Source organism: Artemia franciscana, chromosome 13 (assembly GCF_032884065.1).
Source record: "Artemia franciscana chromosome 13, ASM3288406v1, whole genome shotgun sequence".
Lineage (NCBI taxonomy): Eukaryota > Metazoa > Arthropoda > Branchiopoda > Anostraca > Artemiidae > Artemia > Artemia franciscana.
In genome coordinates this window covers 42,932,890-42,951,613 of record NC_088875.1, presented here as the reverse complement: position 1 = coordinate 42,951,613, position 18,724 = coordinate 42,932,890, and the positions used below count along the sequence as shown (strand labels likewise).

The following is an 18,724-nucleotide window of genomic DNA, read 5'->3' as shown; positions in this document are numbered from 1 at the left end:
GTACGCAGCACAAAGAGCTAAGAGTTTATTATCATCATAAATATTACACAATAAACAAAAAACTTTTAAAACTGACATAAGAAAAGGATAGGCGTTGTAGGAAATTTTACTTAAAAGAGAAAACTAATATTTATTTCTAAAGTATATCTTTTTTTAAAAGTGCTAGTAATATAGTAAAAGTGGAGAAAAAATCAAATTCATACAAAAGAAAAAAACTACAAAAAAAAATACCTGAAATAGAAATAGGAAAGTGAAGAAATACTGAAATAAAATGACCAAAAACCTTCAATAATCTTAAAGATTAACCACAACGATAGCATTCGAACTAAGAAAAAAAAAACGTTTATTATTCAATAAACATTTCTGAAAGTTTGGTTAAATCTCCTTCACATTAAATAGCTTGCAAAATTAATCGAAGGATTCTGAAAAGTGCCCCCTTTCACGATTTTGTACCCTTTTTAAGCAACCTTACATTCATTTTCGGATCATCCTGGTCACAAAAGAGACCGCCATGAATACAACAAAGTTATACATGCAGAAAAAAGATCCAGTAAGAAGTTAATACTCAAGAGAGCCGAAAAGCGAAAGGGAAGCTTAGATAAACAATACATGAAACAAAATACCTTAATAGGTAAGAATGAATGGTACTTAGCTTCGTATTAATCATGCTGTTGTTACTGAACCATACAATGCTCGGAAAGGATTTTGGTGAAAGCAAATAATTGCCCAAATTGAATTGTTGAGCTTGTGGTGTTTGCAATATTAGTCATATTTTGTATTAGTTCCATAGGGTCGCCAGGGACGGTGGAAGGAGTTGGATCTTGTATTGCCCGCATTTAAAAGACCAAAACATGTACTAAAAACAGCAAAATTTCGAAAAGGGCTGCCATTCTTTTGTCCCCACCCTCCGCAAGAACTGTTGCTGAAACTCCTATTTTAAAAAAATGCATTGCTTCCAGGTTGAGGAGTGCATAGCTGAGCTGCCAGCACATATATATGTACAATTTGACTGACATAACAACAGATAGCCATTACAACTGACCAACTGACAACTGACCATAACAACTGAGCTGCCAGCACACATATACGTATAATTTGACTGACATTACAACGGATAATCATATTTCTGCGCAACTGATTGATTGAACGCGGAGTACCTGCTGTTAGATTTAGCCAAATTATGTATTATAAATTTGAACCCTTCACTATAAACAAATCCAACATTCTGCGTGGGTGGGATGAAGAGGATTTTCTGTGAGATACTACTGCTACTACTACTAGCAACTCACTAAAGGAGCAAGCCGTGCGTGGCCAACACAAACACGCAATTCCGTCCTCTAACCCAATCTATTTAAAGACACCCTTTCAAGAAGTTCCCATTTCTATTAAATCTTTCCTTACGACATCCTCCACCCTCATTCAAGGATAACCCCTTTTTGTTTGGCCCTAGACGATAAGCTGACTAGGACGATCTTTGGCAATCTGTCATCCTTCACCCGCAGAACGTGTCCTAGCTATCTGTTCCTTTCCCTTATTATAGCTCTAAACAGCAGGATTGAACCACATTTTTCGTACAGCTTACTATTTGAAATACAGTCTAGAATTATCATCTAGGATGCATAAATTATCAGCATATCTAAGTGTAGGATAGTTTTGCTTCCCCATCCATCCATGTAAAAATCCATCCTTCCAAACGATCCATGTAAAAGGGGACAGAAAGCAAGCCTGCTTAACTTCTGATTTGTTATGAAACTAGAAATTAACCTCATTTTCTACCTTAAGAGCATTAATGATATTTTCGTACGTGGCACTGATCACTTCAATATATTTATTTGGCATAAAATACAGGGAGAGGACCTTCCCTGAAGCTCATCTATCAGCTAAATCCAATGCTTGCTCACAATCTATAAAACTCAGGACTAAATACGTTCGATGACTCAGGCACTTCTCAATTATTAGTCTAAGATTGAAAATTTGGTCGACGCATCCTCTATCCTTCCTAAAACCGCGTTGTTCTTCACTTAAAACTTTATCTACAAACTTTAATCTTTATCAACTCAATCTCTGTGGAACTGAACCCTTGTTTAACTGGACCCTCGCTGAGCTAAACCCCAGTGTAGCTGAGGGTTCGTGCAACTAAAGCCTCCTGCAACTGAACCCCGTAAAACTGAACCCTCGTGAAACTCAATCCCCATTCAAGTCAATCCTCACTCAACTCAATCATATTCAGCTTAACCCTCATTCAACTCAACCTCCCTCTAATTCAATCCTCGTGAAATTCAACCCCCATTCTACTCACCTTCTGTGAAATTTAACCGTCAATCAACTCAAACCCCGTTTAACTCAAGCATATCTGACTAAACTCCCATTATATTGGACTCAACCCCCTTCAAATCAATAAATAATATAAATATAAAATGTAATTCAACAGGTTTTGTCGGAGGTGACAAAAGCTGACTCGAATGAAATGGTCTTTAATTGTTAGTTAGTTCTTTTATACCTCTTCGATGTAAGACTATTCCCCCCCCCCCGCATCTAAAAAACAAAAACGTATCCTTCTGTCCTATATATTTGAAACTTAGCAGAGCTTTTCATGCCCAGGGCCCGAACACGCAATGTCGGGGTTGCAGCAATAGGTGTACCCTAGTAAAGAGAAATCCCACAGTAGCCAAAGAAATAAAGACGAATTAAAATACACTATCTCATAAGAAAAACTTACCGTTAATGCTGATTTAGGAATGATAGCTACTATTTAAATTGATAGTAAAAGTTTATATTTTGAAAAAAATTATGGGAACTTGTAAAAAGAGCCAGAAACACTGATAAGTCTCCCTTTTCTGTTTTATTTCTCCAGCACTCATAGGGCACAAGAATATCGTAGGGAGCTGTTTAATGCTATTTGAAATCTAATATTCACACTTACAGGCTTTTTACAGTTTACTCATGATAACACCGTCATCAAATGCCTTATGGTACCAAAATCCAATTTTAGCGTTATTTCTAGGGTGTAAAGGCTTGAAACCGTAAAAGGTCTACCATTGAAATCTCCATGACCGAAAATTTCCATACTGGTGTTTAAAATCCCCCTACCCAGTCACTTTTGCAAGTGGAAAACAAAAAAAAGGTTTCTAAAAGAACTAACAGGTGAAAAAATGTATCCGATACAAAAACCAATTCGTTAATGATAGAAGCTATTTACTTTCATTTCAACACTAAATTTAATTACCAAACAAATTTTTGAAAATTACGAAGATACTTGATGCCTGAATGTGTGTTCTTTTTCTCTCCATTTTCCTCAGCATTAGCCGGTCACTGGAACATCGTAGGGACTCTGACATGGAAAGCCTTCTGAGGTTCTCGGAATTAGTGTTTTATTTCCCCCATCCCATAAAGGTCTGCATTAAATGGTGACTGGTTTAATGTTACATAGCGTACTTCACCCGAAATTTCCAACTAATAATACGGTTCATTCACTAATCAAACGTATTTACAAGCATAATAATCACTACGTCACAGTCAGGACCGTGTCCAGGATTTTTTTGAGGGTGGGGGATACAAAATATTTTTTTCGGGGGGGGGGGGTCAAAAAACTTTAAAAACGTATCAAATATGCATTTCTCTTACATTTTTGTGACTCGGACAAACACTTCGGGAGCAGGATTCAAACCCCCTAATCCTACCTGGATACAGCCTTGGTCACGGTATTTGTTTTACGGCATTTTTTATCAGCAAAAATTTTTGAGCCTGTAAAGTTTTGGTTTCTTCCCAATACCTTTCAATTTTTCTCCAAATTATTTCTGACTTTCGTGTATTCGTAGACTAGAGACTACATCCTATTAAATTTAACTCCGACGAGAGTAAAAGCTGTTTCTAATCTTAGAGCTGAGTCCCAAATTTAAAGACAATCCCTCCTCCCTATTGACACATTAAAAAAAAAACAATTATAATATTTGATCAAGTACGGGGAAAGAAATCAAAAATCTGCTCATTTGAATGGAAGCTGGATAAAGTCCTACTTGAATGGAGCAATTATTTACTTTGCCATGCACGAAATGATACACGCAAGCAGCATCCCGAAAGAGAAGTATTTTCATAGGCATTTAAACTGGGTTCCAATAGCGATGGTTTAGTTGAATGGGGTTGAGTTGTAAAGGTGCTCAGTCAAACGAGCGTTCAGTTAAATAGGGCCGAGTTACACGTGGGCTGAGTTGCAAGAGGCCCAGTTAAACAGGGATTCGGTTGCACGAGGGTTTAGTCAAATAGGATTGAGCTATACATGGGTCTTGTTGCACGACGATTGAGTTAAACAAAGTTGAATTGCGCGTGGGTCCATTTAAACATGGGTTCAGTTGCTCCAGAATCCAGTCAAATGGGTTTGAGGTGCACGCAAGCTCAGTTACACTTATACCCCTTTATAAAGGGTGTAACGTAATTGCAACACTATCTTGCTTTTTGCGCTCTTTAAATGCATTTGAATGTGACGCCATTCGCATGATTTTCTTTTAGTAAAGGCTCTAAAGTAGTCAGCCAAAGGGTGCAGGTTCTGCCCATGACCCACCAAAATATTACCATGCCCCGCCGATGGGGCATGTACCCCACGTTGGGAATCACAGCCATAGCATCTTATATCGATCCTGCCAGTCTTCAGTTTACAATAACATAATTAATCTAGCTGTATTACTATCATGTGAATACCATGCAAATTTCTGGGCCATTTTTGACCAAATATTATATTTGTTATAACTAGATTGTCTTCTGCCATAACTGTTTTCTTTTCTTACACCAAATTTATCTAGGCTAGGATACTATCTATCTTTACCTTTACCAGCCCGGGCAATAAAATCCCTAATAAAAATATCATATTTCTACCAGGGATTTGTCTATTTGTTCCTGTAGCTGTTAGTAAAATTCATCTGAGTCACTACTATCCCCATCTACCGGTTTTACAGGAGCATATTCTACTATGACTGTTACCCTGAATTTTTTTAGTCATAAATGAGCGACTAACATTCTACTAATAATATCTCCCCAACCTAAACAAGACTTAGAAGCTTCCTGAATCATCATGAGCATCTGAGATGGGAGTCAAAAAGAAGAAAAAGGGCATTTCCAGGGATTTTTTTTTCCGGATTTGTCAGACAAGCCTCAGTGAGGGGAATATTTTCGCTAAGGAGATGTCATTTTAAATTAAACTTTAACTCCCCCTCCCCCTGAACGATGAAGATTCAGATAAAGTATCAGATAAATTTCGAAACACATTCTTGTCAGAACATTAGAGTTCTAAGTCATATGTTTTTCATTTTATGTCTACTTACAATCCAACAAACTACACCAGTGTTTAGAATAGTGTAAACAGAATCGTGTAGAGTTCATTATTTTCAAAGGTGTTTAAGAAATCGGCCACCCAGAGCAACATTGGCGGCCAACAATGGAAACCAGAAAACAGTACCACCGTTTCATCAATTCAGGACACATTCAAAAGCGATTTGACTAATGTTTATTTCTACCAGTGTAATATTTACGGAAGAAAAAGGTTTCGGCAAAGTCCAGAAACTGTCTAAATTGTTTATAAATGCATCTTTTAATTAACTTCGCCGCAATGTTAGCTAAACAAATCGAGGAAACGATTTAACGTTTATTCTTTTCTATGGAAAACAGTGTTGCCACACTACTGAAGTTTTCCTAAATTAAAAATTGATTGGAAAATGCAATATTCTCACAGTTCATAGCTACTATGTGCTACGGTTATGTTAGAAACTCCACGCCACAGAGCGATAAATGGACGGGCCAGGCTCCGGTCGGTTTTAAACTAGCCACTAGGAAATTGCCTACGGATTGTTCTAGGTACCCGGCTGACTGACCATATTTCAAACAGTAGGTTGTGCGAAAACTGTGGTTCAATCCCACTTTCTAGGGCTATAATGAAAGAAAGGTTGAAATGGCTAGGCCACGTTCTACGGATGAAGGATGACAGATTACCGAAGATTGTCCTTTTTGGCCAACCGTCTGGGGCTACACGGAAAGCAGGTCGTCCTTGTCTGGGTTGGGAGGATGAATAAAGATTTAAAGGAAATGGGAACTTCCGGGGAGGGTGTAAAGAGGGAGGCTTTAAATAGATTGGGTTGGAGGAGGAGCGTGCGTAGCTGTCTTGGCCTCAGGCGGCTTGGTGCTGCAGTGACTTATTAGTAGTAGTAGTAGTAGAACTAGGATAGCCGTAAGTCGCTGGGATAAGGGGGAATCTAATTTGCAATTTGGACATTCTTCATAATAGGTTAAGGACACTACAAAAAAGGCCCTAAAAAGGGCCAAAAATCTTTTTTTTAGCAACTGCCTTGAGTCCCCGACCTGAGGACACAAACTTTTTTTTCAGATTAACTCTTCAGTCCTGGCCCAAGGGAGCCCAATTTCACGTGAAACGAAAAGAAAAACATCACTCCCCCAAATGAAAAAGAGCCAAAAAACTTTTGTTTTCAACGACCTAAACCTGATATTTCAAACCTGGAGACAGAGGTTTGGGACATCCCCAAAAAACCAAGTGATCTAAATGAAAATCCCACCGTCAGATTCAGCATATTAGATATTCATACTGTAGAGGCTTCAAGCTCCTTTTAAAAAAATGTATCATTTTGTATATAGCTTTTTTTTTCCAGAAGATAGAATGGTCATTTCGATCCAATACTACTAGAAGATTGGAAATCGAAATTAAAGATTTTAGAGACTTTTAAGTGACCCAAAAGATCAGAGGACAGATAGCCCATTAGCATTATCAAATATAAAAAAAACGTGTTTTTTTAACCGAAAGTAAGGAGCGACAATTAAGCTTAAAACGAACAGAAATTACTCCGTATATGAAAGGGGTTGCTCGCTCCTGAACGCCCAGCCCTTTACGCTAAAGTTTGACTCTTTTTCTTAACACTACATTTAAACCAGTAAAAAACAAAAAACTTTAGCGTAAACGATGGAATCACACTTTATAGTACAGCCTAGTATTTGAAATACGGTCAATCAGCCGGCTACCCAGAACAATCCGTCGGCAATTTCTCTGAAAAACACCTAGCAAATCTTCATCCGCTTTTCGGAGCGCCCACACCTCAGACCCACATCTGCAAGCAATTGATTACTCGCAACTAAAAGTAACAAAATAGCAGTAACACGTGCAGCAGATACAAAATAGGGGATCTAACCCTTGGACTCTCGGCAAGCCTTGGATCTAACCCTTGGACCCTCGGCATCAAGAATAGGATTTGAGATCCACTTTAACTCAATAGCAAAGTTTTGTGTAGATACAACTATGGCAAGTATGTAGAAGATACAAGATCTGTGAAGAAAGTAACCACGTTTTTCTTTTTTTAAGTAACTACTGCTATTACTACAAATACTTGTACTAACAATTCAATGTAGCAACAAGCCACCTAAGACCGAGACAGCTACGCGCACTTTTCCTTCCCCCCAATCTATTTAAAACTTCACTCTTCAATCCTCCTGTGAAGTTCTAATTTCTTTTTAAATCCTTCTTTATGACCTCTTCCCAAACCATTTGGGGACAACCTATTTTCGTTTGACGCCATATGGATGGTAAAAAAGCACCATCTTTGACAATCGTTTATCCTTCATCCACAGAAGGTATCTAAGCCATATTAACCTTTACTTACCCTCATTTAATTAAGAAAAAGTAATCTGTGAGAAAAAATGAAGCCAAATTCATGTCAATTGACATCTCTATTAAGCCTGTTATGGACAATGAAAAGATGACAAAAGTCCGAAGGCTCTTTCATCTTTCACACACTTTATCTAACAAATATCCAAGGTATGCAATTTCCTTCACTTTTCAGATATTATTTTCCTATACATTTCTAGCTGGACAAATATTTCTTCAATGGATCTGAACAAGCGTTGTCCAGAGGGGACAAATACACGGCTGGGAAGGCACTTATTCTCTTGTTATTAAACATTCCTTTTGACTGACTGAGAGGGATTTTCAAGTTACTATCCTAAAAAGGATAAATATACTAGAAGGGGTAGGCAGATAAAAAAAAAAAATAAAATAGTTTTTACCTTCTGACATTTTAGTTTTTTATTTCGGAGGACAAAGTCAAAGTACCAACGCAATGAAAAATTTTCAGACGCATAAACTATGAAACAAATTTTTCAGTGGAAGGAAGTTATAATAGAAGAAACTAATGTCTGTAAGTCAACTTCGATTAAATAATTTGTGTCTTCAAAAAATATTGTGCAAACAATGCACCAAAAAATCATTATTAGAGCAAAATTTCATGCTAAAAAGTTGAAGTTGCCTAAAAGTCGATGAATCACAAACTTTCAAAAATGTTTACACAAAAGTTGTAGATGGATGTAAAATTTTTAAATCAGCAAAAAAAATAAAAATAAAAAAACAAACCTTATTATAATCATAAATTATCTCCCCTAGCCTGAAAATGATTTCAAATGCCGAGTTACATCCATGCAACAAAAACTTAATAGAATTTAAAATAAAGGATTTGATTTGAATTTTGTAAGACATGATTATTCTAAAGGTTCAATTGGCACTCCTAAGCAACTTAATTTTGCCAGGAAGCAATTGCATGTTGATTAGGCAACACAGGCACTAGGAATATCCAAATTTTTCCTTAATTCCTCACATCTAGGAAACAGTGTTAGTGAAGTATAATAAATCGATGCCTTAGAGCATTAAATAGCAATTTTGAGTTTCTTAGGTTTAATTAAGCAACAGAAAGAAAACCGAAAAGGAACACCGGATTGACTTGAAGGCCGGAAAGCTACTCTGGTAAAGCACACAAATTTTCCAAAAACTTAAGAACACCCACGCCAAAGCCAAGCCAATATTAAAGCATATACTCTATTTTGACACACTGATATAAAAATGTTTATCTGAATTTTGACTATTTTGTCACCCAAATTAGAATCACGATTGCTCTGAATTTTTCACCCGCAGCCTCTTGGAGTTTCTAAAGGATCATTATGCCTGTATATGCCTCAAAAACTACGACTATCTCTGACAAAATCGTTCGTGAATACCCGAAGAGCAACCAAGCCTCACCCAAGGACCGTGAAACACTTGGTATTTCAGAGATATAGAATCTTGGTTTCAATCTTCAAAAACCACTATCCAGCACGTGCCCATCACACCGCAGAAGGCAGAGAGGCTCAACCTCAACAGGTCTTTGGCTATCAATCTCTTCCTACGTTGACCTTTTTCCAATTACCTTTGTCACGTCCAGGGGCGTAATTTTCTATGGGGCAAGGGAGCACCTGCCCCTCCTAGACCTTGATTTGTCCCCCCCAGACCTCAGTTTGCCCTCCCAGCTTAAATTCAGTTTGTTCCAAAGTTACTAAATAGTACCTGTATGGTACCACATAGTTTTTACTGCCAATTTCACTTGATTTTGGAAAATTAGCTCCAACTTTACCCCCTTCCCTGGATTTTGACGAAATTACGCCACTGGCCACGTCTCTCTCTTCTCATCAGTTAGCCATCCCAATTTTCTAACCTTAGTATTCATAGGTGCGCTTTTTGCTTCAAGTCTCATTTCTTCGGCTCAAGGCCATGTTTCGCCCGGGACTTGCCCAGTATTGAATATACTGACCCTAGGCTTAAGTCTCAACACGAAACTAAACTATTTTGCCTCTTACAACACCCCGGCTTGTACCCGAGTCGTCTTGAAGTAGTTAAGCAATTGACACAAGAGATTGCTTGCTTTATATGGCTGTGAAACATCCTGTCTCCCTCTTTCTAGGGTAGGCTACTACCGAGGCTGGCTAGAATCCAAAGCACCGACAACCTTACCGAAAACTAAAACAAGGTTATATTTCACAACAGGGATTACACACTTGGAGGCTCTCTTAGGGGGGAGGAGCAGAGGGAGCACTTGTACCGGACGCGGGAATTTTAATGACACAAAATTTCAAATAAATAATTTATCGATTAATTGAAACTCCCCCTAAATGTACCCTAAATGTTTTACCTTAATACCCTTAGTTTCTTTAGTTACAATAACTGTAGTGGTGGTATTAATAGTATAAGTGCCTTCTGGCTAGTTCAAAATCCGCCACAACGTACCCTTAAAGGTCTAACTTAATAATGTTATATGTTCTTGAGATATTCTTTAAAGATCTGGAATGGAACTAGCCAAGCTTGATAGAACTCTGGATATAAGAGAAACCCTACATAATGAGACTTCACGTGAGAATTGTTCAGAGTGGAAAATTACATCATAAACATTTCGGAAAAGTAGCAGCTTGGAATAACTAGAAAAAATGAAAAGGAAGAATTAAAGTGAAGCCGATACAAAATATATGTATAATCGAAAGAACAACCAGGAAAAGAATAACTAAATGTATACATTTCTAAAATAGAATTGGAAGGAAGATGCAAAACTGGCAAATTTCCTACTGGTAAATTTAGAAAGTAACTCGGTTAATTTTTATTTTTTGGGTTGTTTTTCATTTTCGATCTACTTTTATTTTTGAAAATGCTTGTCTTTTAGTTCTTCGTTGTTTCAGTATTTTTCTCACGATCTTACTTTTCATGTGCTCATTTGAGGAGTCTTTTGTTGTTTTTAAATCCTTTAATCTTAGTTTTTATTTTTCTTAGAACTTACAACTTCTTGCTTATAAAGGCAAAATATCTGAATTATGGTTGTTCTTTGCCTAGTAATACATGTATTTTTTGCCGATTTATGTATTTGAAATACACACTAAATATACTTTTTCTTCACAAATTACGTGGAATTCTATAGCTTACAAACGATTTCAGCTCTTGAAATTCTCATAATTCTACAAATCCAGAAATTCGGGTTGATTCTATTTTATGTTACTCTAGTTACTGAAATTTGTGAAAATCTTCATGACGAATAATTTGACGTCTTGACGTCAGTTCGTCATGACGAAAATCCAATAGGTTTATTATATTTTTTGATACGGGAAAAAGTTGATAATGTAAATTTGTAACAAGTAGACATACTTAAAACGGAGCGATGGCCAAAGTCAATTAAAGGGGCCCCGAGCAATAAAAAAAGAATTGCATCAACAACCTTATAAAATATGCAAAAGTCAAAAGCTGATAGCAAAAACGCATCCTTCATACATACTTAATTTTGTTTCATGACTGTTCTCTTTAAAATGATTAATTGAAACTCCCCCTAAATGTTCCCTAAAAGTTTTACCTTAATACCCTTAGTTTCTTTAGTTACAATAACTGTAGTGGTGGTATTAATAGTATAAGTGCCTTCTGGCTAGTTCAAAATCCGCCACAACGTACCCTTAAAAGTCTAACTTAATAATGTTACATGTTCTTGAGATATTCTTTAAAGATCTGGAATGGAACTAGCCAAACTTGATAAAACTCTGGGTATAAGAGAAACCCTACATAATGAGACTTCAGGTGAGAATTGTTCAGAGTGGAAAATTACATCATAAACATTTCGCAAAAGTAGCAGTATGGAATAACTAGTTTGGAATAACTAGAAAAAATGAAAAGGAAGAATTAAAGTGAAGCCGAAACAAAATATAGGTATAATCGAAAGAACAACCAGGAAAAAGAATAACTAAATGTATAGATTTCTAAAATAGAATTGAAGGAAGATGCAAAACTGGCAAATTTCCTACTGGTAAATTTAGAAAGTAACTCGGTTAATTTTTATTTTTTGGGTTGTTTTTCATTTTCGATCTACTTTTATTTTTGAAAATGCTTGTCTTTTAGTTCTTCATTGTTTTAGTATTTTTCTCACGATCTTACTTTTAATGTGTTCATTTGAGGAGTCTTTTGTTGTTGTTTTTAAATCCTTTAATCTTAGTTTTTGTTTTTCTTAGAACTTACAACTTCTTGCTTATAAAGGCAAAATATCTGAATTATGGTTGTTCTTTGCCTAATAATACATGTATTTTTTGCCGATTTATGTATTTGAAATACACACTAAATATACTTTTTCTTCACAAATTACGTGGAATTCTATAGCTTACAAACGATTTCAGCTCCTGAAATTCTCATAATTCTACAAATCCAGAAATTCGGGTTGATTCTATTTTATGTTACTCTAGTTACTGAAATTTGTGAAAATCTTCATGACGAATAATTTGACGTCTTGACGTCAGTTCGTCATGACGAAAATCCAATAGGTTTATTATATTTTTTGATACGGGAAAAAGTTGATAATGTAAATTTGTAACAAGTAGACATACTTAAAACGGAGCGATGGCCAAAGTCAATTAAAGGGGCCCCGAGCAATAAAAAAAGAATTGCATCAACAACCTTATAAAATATGCAAAAGTCAAAAGCTGATAGCAAAAACGCATCCTTCATACATACTTAATTTTGTTTCATGACTGTTCTCTTTAAAATGATTAATTGAAACTCCCCCTAAATGTTCCCTAAAAGTTTTACCTTAATACCCTTAGTTTCTTTAGTTACAATAACTGTAGTGGTGGTATTAATAGTATAAGTGCCTTCTGGCTAGTTCAAAATCCGCCACAACGTACCCTTAAAAGTCTAACTTAATAATGTTACATGTTCTTGAGATATTCTTTAAAGATCTGGAATGGAACTAGCCAAACTTGATAAAACTCTGGGTATAAGAGAAACCCTACCTAATGAGACTTCAGGTGAGAATTGTTCAGAGTGGAAAATTACATCATAAACATTTCGCAAAAGTAGCAGTATGGAATAACTAGTTTGGAATAACTAGAAAAAATGAAAAGGAAGAATTAAAGTGAAGCCGATACAAAATATAGGTATAATCGAAAGAACAACCAGGAAAAAGAATAACTAAATGTATAGATTTCTAAAATAGAATTGAAGGAAGATGCAAAACTGGCAAATTTCCTACTGGTAAATTTAGAAAGTAACTCGGTTAATTTTTATTTTTTGGGTTGTTTTTCATTTTCGATCTACTTTTATTTTTGAAAATGCTTGTCTTTTAGTTCTTCGTTGTTTCAGTATTTTTCTCACGATCTTACTTTTCATGTGCTCATTTGAGGAGTCTTTTGTTGTTTTTAAATCCTTTAATCTTAGTTTTTATTTTTCTTAGAACTTACAACTTCTTGCTTATAAAGGCAAAATATCTGAATTATGGTTGTTCTTTGCCTAATAATACATGTATTTTTTGCCGATTTATGTATTTGAAATACACACTAAATATACTTTTTCTTCACAAATTACGTGGAATTCTATAGCTTACAAACGATTTCAGCTCCTGAAATTCTCATAATTCTACAAATCCAGAAATTCGGGTTGATTCTATTTTATGTTACTCTAGTTACTGAAATTTGTGAAAATCTTCATGACGAATAATTTGACGTCTTGACGTCAGTTCGTCATGACGAAAATCCAATAGGTTTATTATATTTTTTGATACGGGAAAAAGTTGATAATGTAAATTTGTAACAAGTAGACATACTTAAAACGGAGCGATGGCCAAAGTCAATTAAAGGGGCCCCGAGCAATAAAAAAAGAATTGCATCAACAACCTTATAAAATATGCAAAAGTCAAAAGCTGATAGCAAAAACGCATCCTTCATACATACTTAATTTTGTTTCATGACTGTTCTCTTTAAAATGATTAATTGAAACTCCCCCTAAATGTTCCCTAAAAGTTTTACCTTAATACCCTTAGTTTCTTTAGTTACAATAACTGTAGTGGTGGTATTAATAGTATAAGTGCCTTCTGGCTAGTTCAAAATCCGCCACAACGTACCCTTAAAAGTCTAACTTAATAATGTTACATGTTCTTGAGATATTCTTTAAAGATCTGGAATGGAACTAGCCAAACTTGATAAAACTCTGGGTATAAGAGAAACCCTACATAATGAGACTTCAGGTGAGAATTGTTCAGAGTGGAAAATTACATCATAAACATTTCGCAAAAGTAGCAGTATGGAATAACTAGTTTGGAATAACTAGAAAAAATGAAAAGGAAGAATTAAAGTGAAGCCGATACAAAATATAGGTATAATCGAAAGAACAACCAGGAAAAAGAATAACTAAATGTATAGATTTCTAAAATAGAATTGAAGGAAGATGCAAAACTGGCAAATTTCCTACTGGTAAATTTAGAAAGTAACTCGGTTAATTTTTATTTTTTGTGTTGTTTTTCATTTTCGATCTACTTTTATTTTTGAAAATGCTTGTCTTTTAGTTCTTCATTGTTTTAGTATTTTTCTCACGATCTTACTTTTAATGTGTTCATTTGAGGAGTCTTTTGTTGTTGTTTTTAAATCCTTTAATCTTAGTTTTTGTTTTTCTTAGAACTTACAACTTCTTGCTTATAAAGGCAAAATATCTGAATTATGGTTGTTCTTTGCCTAATAATACATGTATTTTTTGCCGATTTATGTATTTGAAATACACATTAAACACGCTTTTTCTTCACAAATTGTGGAATTCTATAGCTTGCAAACGATTTCAGCTCCTGAGATTCTCATAATTCTGCAAATCCAGAAATTTGGGTTGATTCTATTTTATGTTACTCTAGTTACTGAAATTTGTGGAAATCGTCAAGATAAATAATTTGACGTCTTGACGTCAGTTTTCATGACGAAAATCCAATAGGTTTATTATATTTTTTGATACGGGAAAAAGTTGATAATGTCAATTTGTAACAAGCAGACATACTTAAAACGGAGCGATGGCCAAAGTCTATTAAAGGGGCCCCGAGCAATAAAAAAAAAGAATTGCATCAACAACCTTATAAAATATCCAAAAGTCAAAAGCTGATAGCAAAAACACATCCTTCATACAGACTTAATTTTGTTTCATGACTGTTCTCTTTAAAATGTTACCCCGTTGATATGATCAGCTGATTTTCCACCAAAGAAATCAAAATTCCTTTGTTCTTTTCTTTAATCATCAATGTTGACACAAACTATATGCTTGGGAGTTGGAGATACCACTTTGGTTCTCCAATAACAAAGAATGAGAATAGTTACAGGATTCTGGTTTGAACAAGTTCCGACGTGCCAACCTTTCAGCAGAGAGACTAGTGGTACTGCAAAGGAGTGGGTTCAAGAGGAGATGCAGGATCTTTTGTGCCTCCGACCATTAAAACTAAAATTTATTCTACAAGGGAGCACCTGCCCCTCCTAGACCTTGATTTGCCCCCCCCCAGACTTCAGTTTGCCCTCCCAGCTTAAATTCAGTTTGTTCCAAAGTTTTGTCAAAACTATGATAAACATACATAATTCAAGCATCAATAGAAACAGATCAGTTTTTGTTTAGTACATATTTACCTTTACAATACTATAAAGTACCTTTACAGTATTTTTATAGTACTAAATAGTACCTGTATGGTACCAAACAGTTTTTACTGCCAATTTCACTTGATTTTGGAAAATTAGCTCCAACTTTACCCCCTTCCCAGGATTCTGACGAAATTACCCCACTGGCCACGTCTCTCTCTTCTCATCAGTCAGCCATCCCAAAAGTTTAAGAGGAGCTGCAGGATCTTTTGTGCCTCCGACCATTAAAACCAAAATTTGTTCTACAATGCACAAAATCACGAAAAAAAAACATGACACAAAAATAGAATACTATTTTTAGATTCGTTTTTTTAATTATCAAGAGATTTCAATAAGGGTCATTTACTTACGGCCTATGTCTGTTTGCCCCCCCCCCCAGTATTTTGATGGAATTACACCACTGGTCACGTCTTTTCTCATCAGTCAACCATCCCAATTTTCTAACCTTAGTATTCATAAGTACACTTTTTGCTTCAAGTCTCATTTTTTCACCTCAAAGCCACGTTTCCTTCCGAGACTTGCCCGGTATTAAATATACTGATTGTAGGCTTCAGTCTCAACAGGAAACTAAACTATTTTCCCTCTTACAACACTATTTAAAACTATTTTCCCTTCAGAAGAATCCAAAAATAATATTTTTAGCTCTTTTATAATACATTAGAAAAACTTCAAAGCTAAATCGAGTACTTTTTCCCCATTTCTTGCAACATTTTGCCGCAACAGAAAATGTTTTCCACCGAGGTTATAGGGTACACTGACAGGCTGCACGCAGTCATTTGAGACCGCTGGTCAGCCATACCGGTTAAAAAAAAAAAGAAGAAATTTTGAAACCTTTTTCAACGTTTTTTATTTTTTTAAGATTTAATTAAACCTATGATAAGCAGGGATGAACATCATTACCACAGCCACTGCCAAACCTAAAGGTGGTGAGGGTTTTACCGTCACTGCCACACCTAAACGTCGTATCTGACATTTTCACACTTCTGAGATGCAGAGAATCATTTTCTTATGGTTCTCAAAGAGAAGGGCAATATATGTTCAATCAAACTTGGGCCCTTCTGATCTACATTGCCCTGTTGATCCACCTTTTAAAAACTTAACAAAGAGCTTTGGCAATAACCTAAGGGGAATATTATTTTCTAATGTGTATAAATAGGGCGTTTCTTCATAGTTGAAAAAAGTTTGGAAGATTAGTAAGATAAGTCTGCGAACCAATATAAGAATTTTGGAAGCTACGGTGATGAAAGTGGTCATGAATGGTTTTGAAGCATGGGCGCACCGAAAAACGAAGTAAGGTTTGAAGATGTTTTCCAGAGAAATTGGCTACGGATTGTTTTGGATACCTTGCTGACTGACCGTAAAACAATAGGCTGTACGAAAAGTGTGACTCAACCCCGATTTCTGGGGCTATAATGAGAGAAAGTCCGAAATGTCTTGGGCACATTTTGCGGATGACAGGTTGCCAAAGATTGTCCCTTTCGGCTAACGGCCTAGGGCTAAACGAAAAGCAGGTCGCCCTCAGTCGGGGTAGGAAGATGTCGTAAAAAAATATTTAAGGGAGATGGGAAGTTCCCGGGAGGGCGTAAAGAGGGAGGAACAGATTGGGATGAAGGAGAAACGTGGGTGCTGTGTTGGCCTTAAACGGCTTGGTGCTGCGGTGAGTTGTTAGCAGTGGTAGTATAAAGTTTAGATACGACCTATGGGCCTGATAGTAACGTCATGTATTTACAAGGTATGAACGGTGCCTTAACGAAAGTAGAGCCGAAAGTCTGTCAAAATGTAGCTTAAGTGCCATCCAGAAGGTGCCGAGCTCCCGCCACCTTGTTTATATGTTAGAACGCCACATCTGCCACACAGTCTTGTCACGTTTGGCACAATCTCCAGGTCGCTTGGCCCATTCCTCAAAACACTTAGAACGTGCCACCTGGTGCACATGATTTTTGAGGCAGAGCGACCACTCGAGTGTTACTCATATTTTTCTTTCATTAGGCTTTGCCAATATTGGATGGGCTTAAAGGTTCTACATACAGAAAACAACAACAACAACAAAAAATCAAAACAAATCATACAAACAAACGAAACAATCGTACAATCATACAATCAAACAAATTAAATAAAAACAAACAAAAAACAAATAAAAAAAAACAAATCAAAGGAGCGGAAAAGCGAAAAAGTAAAATTAAAGAGAACAATTCTTCTTTTGTATCCAAGCATCAAGCCTAGTAGAGAAATAAGTATACCTTTAAGCGAACAACTTCTATTCTTAAGCCTTCAGAGTTCAAAATGTCTTTTTCCCAAAGAAGTCTTTCAAGGAACTTGTTTAGCTTGTCAAAGTCCATTGCGTTTGGAAATTCAATTGTTAGTGAAGAGAATCCTAAGGGCATCTCATGAGATGGGACATTTGGCTTCAGCATAACCAGTCGGTCTAACCTAAAGCGTAAATATACTTTAAGCACAAAAATTGTTGTGATTTACTTATTATTAACTAGGGGAGGGAGGCAGGTTATCATCTCAAAGAAGCATCCCAAATGTATGTATGTAGTTGCAGGACTGAAATAGTTCTTCTCTTAAACAGAATCCTGGCCAATGACCTATTTTCCCAGCACATTTCTCAGAATCAAAACGTATTTCCAGGAATCGACAACGCAATTGGGGGTAAACATTAACAGTATGTTGATAAATGACGAAGGACGCCAAGAGTGGTTAACGTCACATTAACGTCAAAAGTGTTTCAAATCTTACGCTAAATACATTGCTAAAGCCTTACTATCATTAATAAACTCCAGCAATATAGTGGGATAAGTCAATAAGAGTTGACCCTTTTATTGAATTTTGAGACAACAATTAAAATTAAATTTTATTTTAAATTTAATTAAATTTTGAAGTTAAGGATGAGAATAATAGAAAAAGTATTAAACAAAAATAATACGGAAAAATGGAAATCAAATTGTTTTTTTATCTCAGGACTTTCCATCTTTCATTTCTTTAGCAAAATTTCGCTTTTGAAGCAGAAGAACGGATACAAATCTTAGCTAGAATTTTGCATGGTATGTCGAAACCTTGACTCGTAACCTTTTTCTCTTTTTTTACGTAGAAAGGAGAAGTTGACAGTAAACAATTTGTGAAGGAAACGCGGAAAGTTGCCCTCAAAAAGGATTAGATTCCAGATTGTCAAAACGAATGTAGAAATAGATTCCAATAATGATTTATATCAACGAAGAGACCATTTACGCCCTATCAATACACATAAATTACGGCATCATCTTCTGTCAGAATTACGGACCATATGTTCAAAAATTACCCGCATCGATGACTTATGAATTCGATACAGACTTGTAAAGACACTGTAATGGCGTTTTCCAGCCCCCTGTACAATAGAATCGGGCTTTTATACGCAGATTTAATCAACACCTATCCAATGTCATTAGTTACACCCCCTATCTCCAGGGGTTACTTTAGAGGGTGATGACTGAGC

At 35.9% G+C, this 18,724-nt stretch overlaps 1 protein-coding gene across 7 annotated transcripts in view; it reads right to left on the bottom strand.

The window, feature by feature from the left end:
• LOC136034964 (zinc-regulated GTPase metalloprotein activator 1-like) overlaps nucleotides 1–18,724 on the bottom strand; it is a 157,375-nt gene that overhangs the window by 39,073 nt on the left and 99,578 nt on the right. For 6 of the 7 annotated variants that reach the window (XM_065716518.1, XM_065716522.1, XM_065716519.1 and 3 more), the window contains one exon: nucleotides 17,490–17,679. In XM_065716518.1, coding sequence (XP_065572590.1) covers nucleotides 17,490–17,679 — 190 coding nt within the window. Of the gene's footprint in view, nucleotides 1–13,740; nucleotides 13,912–17,489; nucleotides 17,680–18,724 lie in introns of those variants that run through there. The other variant, XM_065716521.1, reaches the window with a different exon arrangement.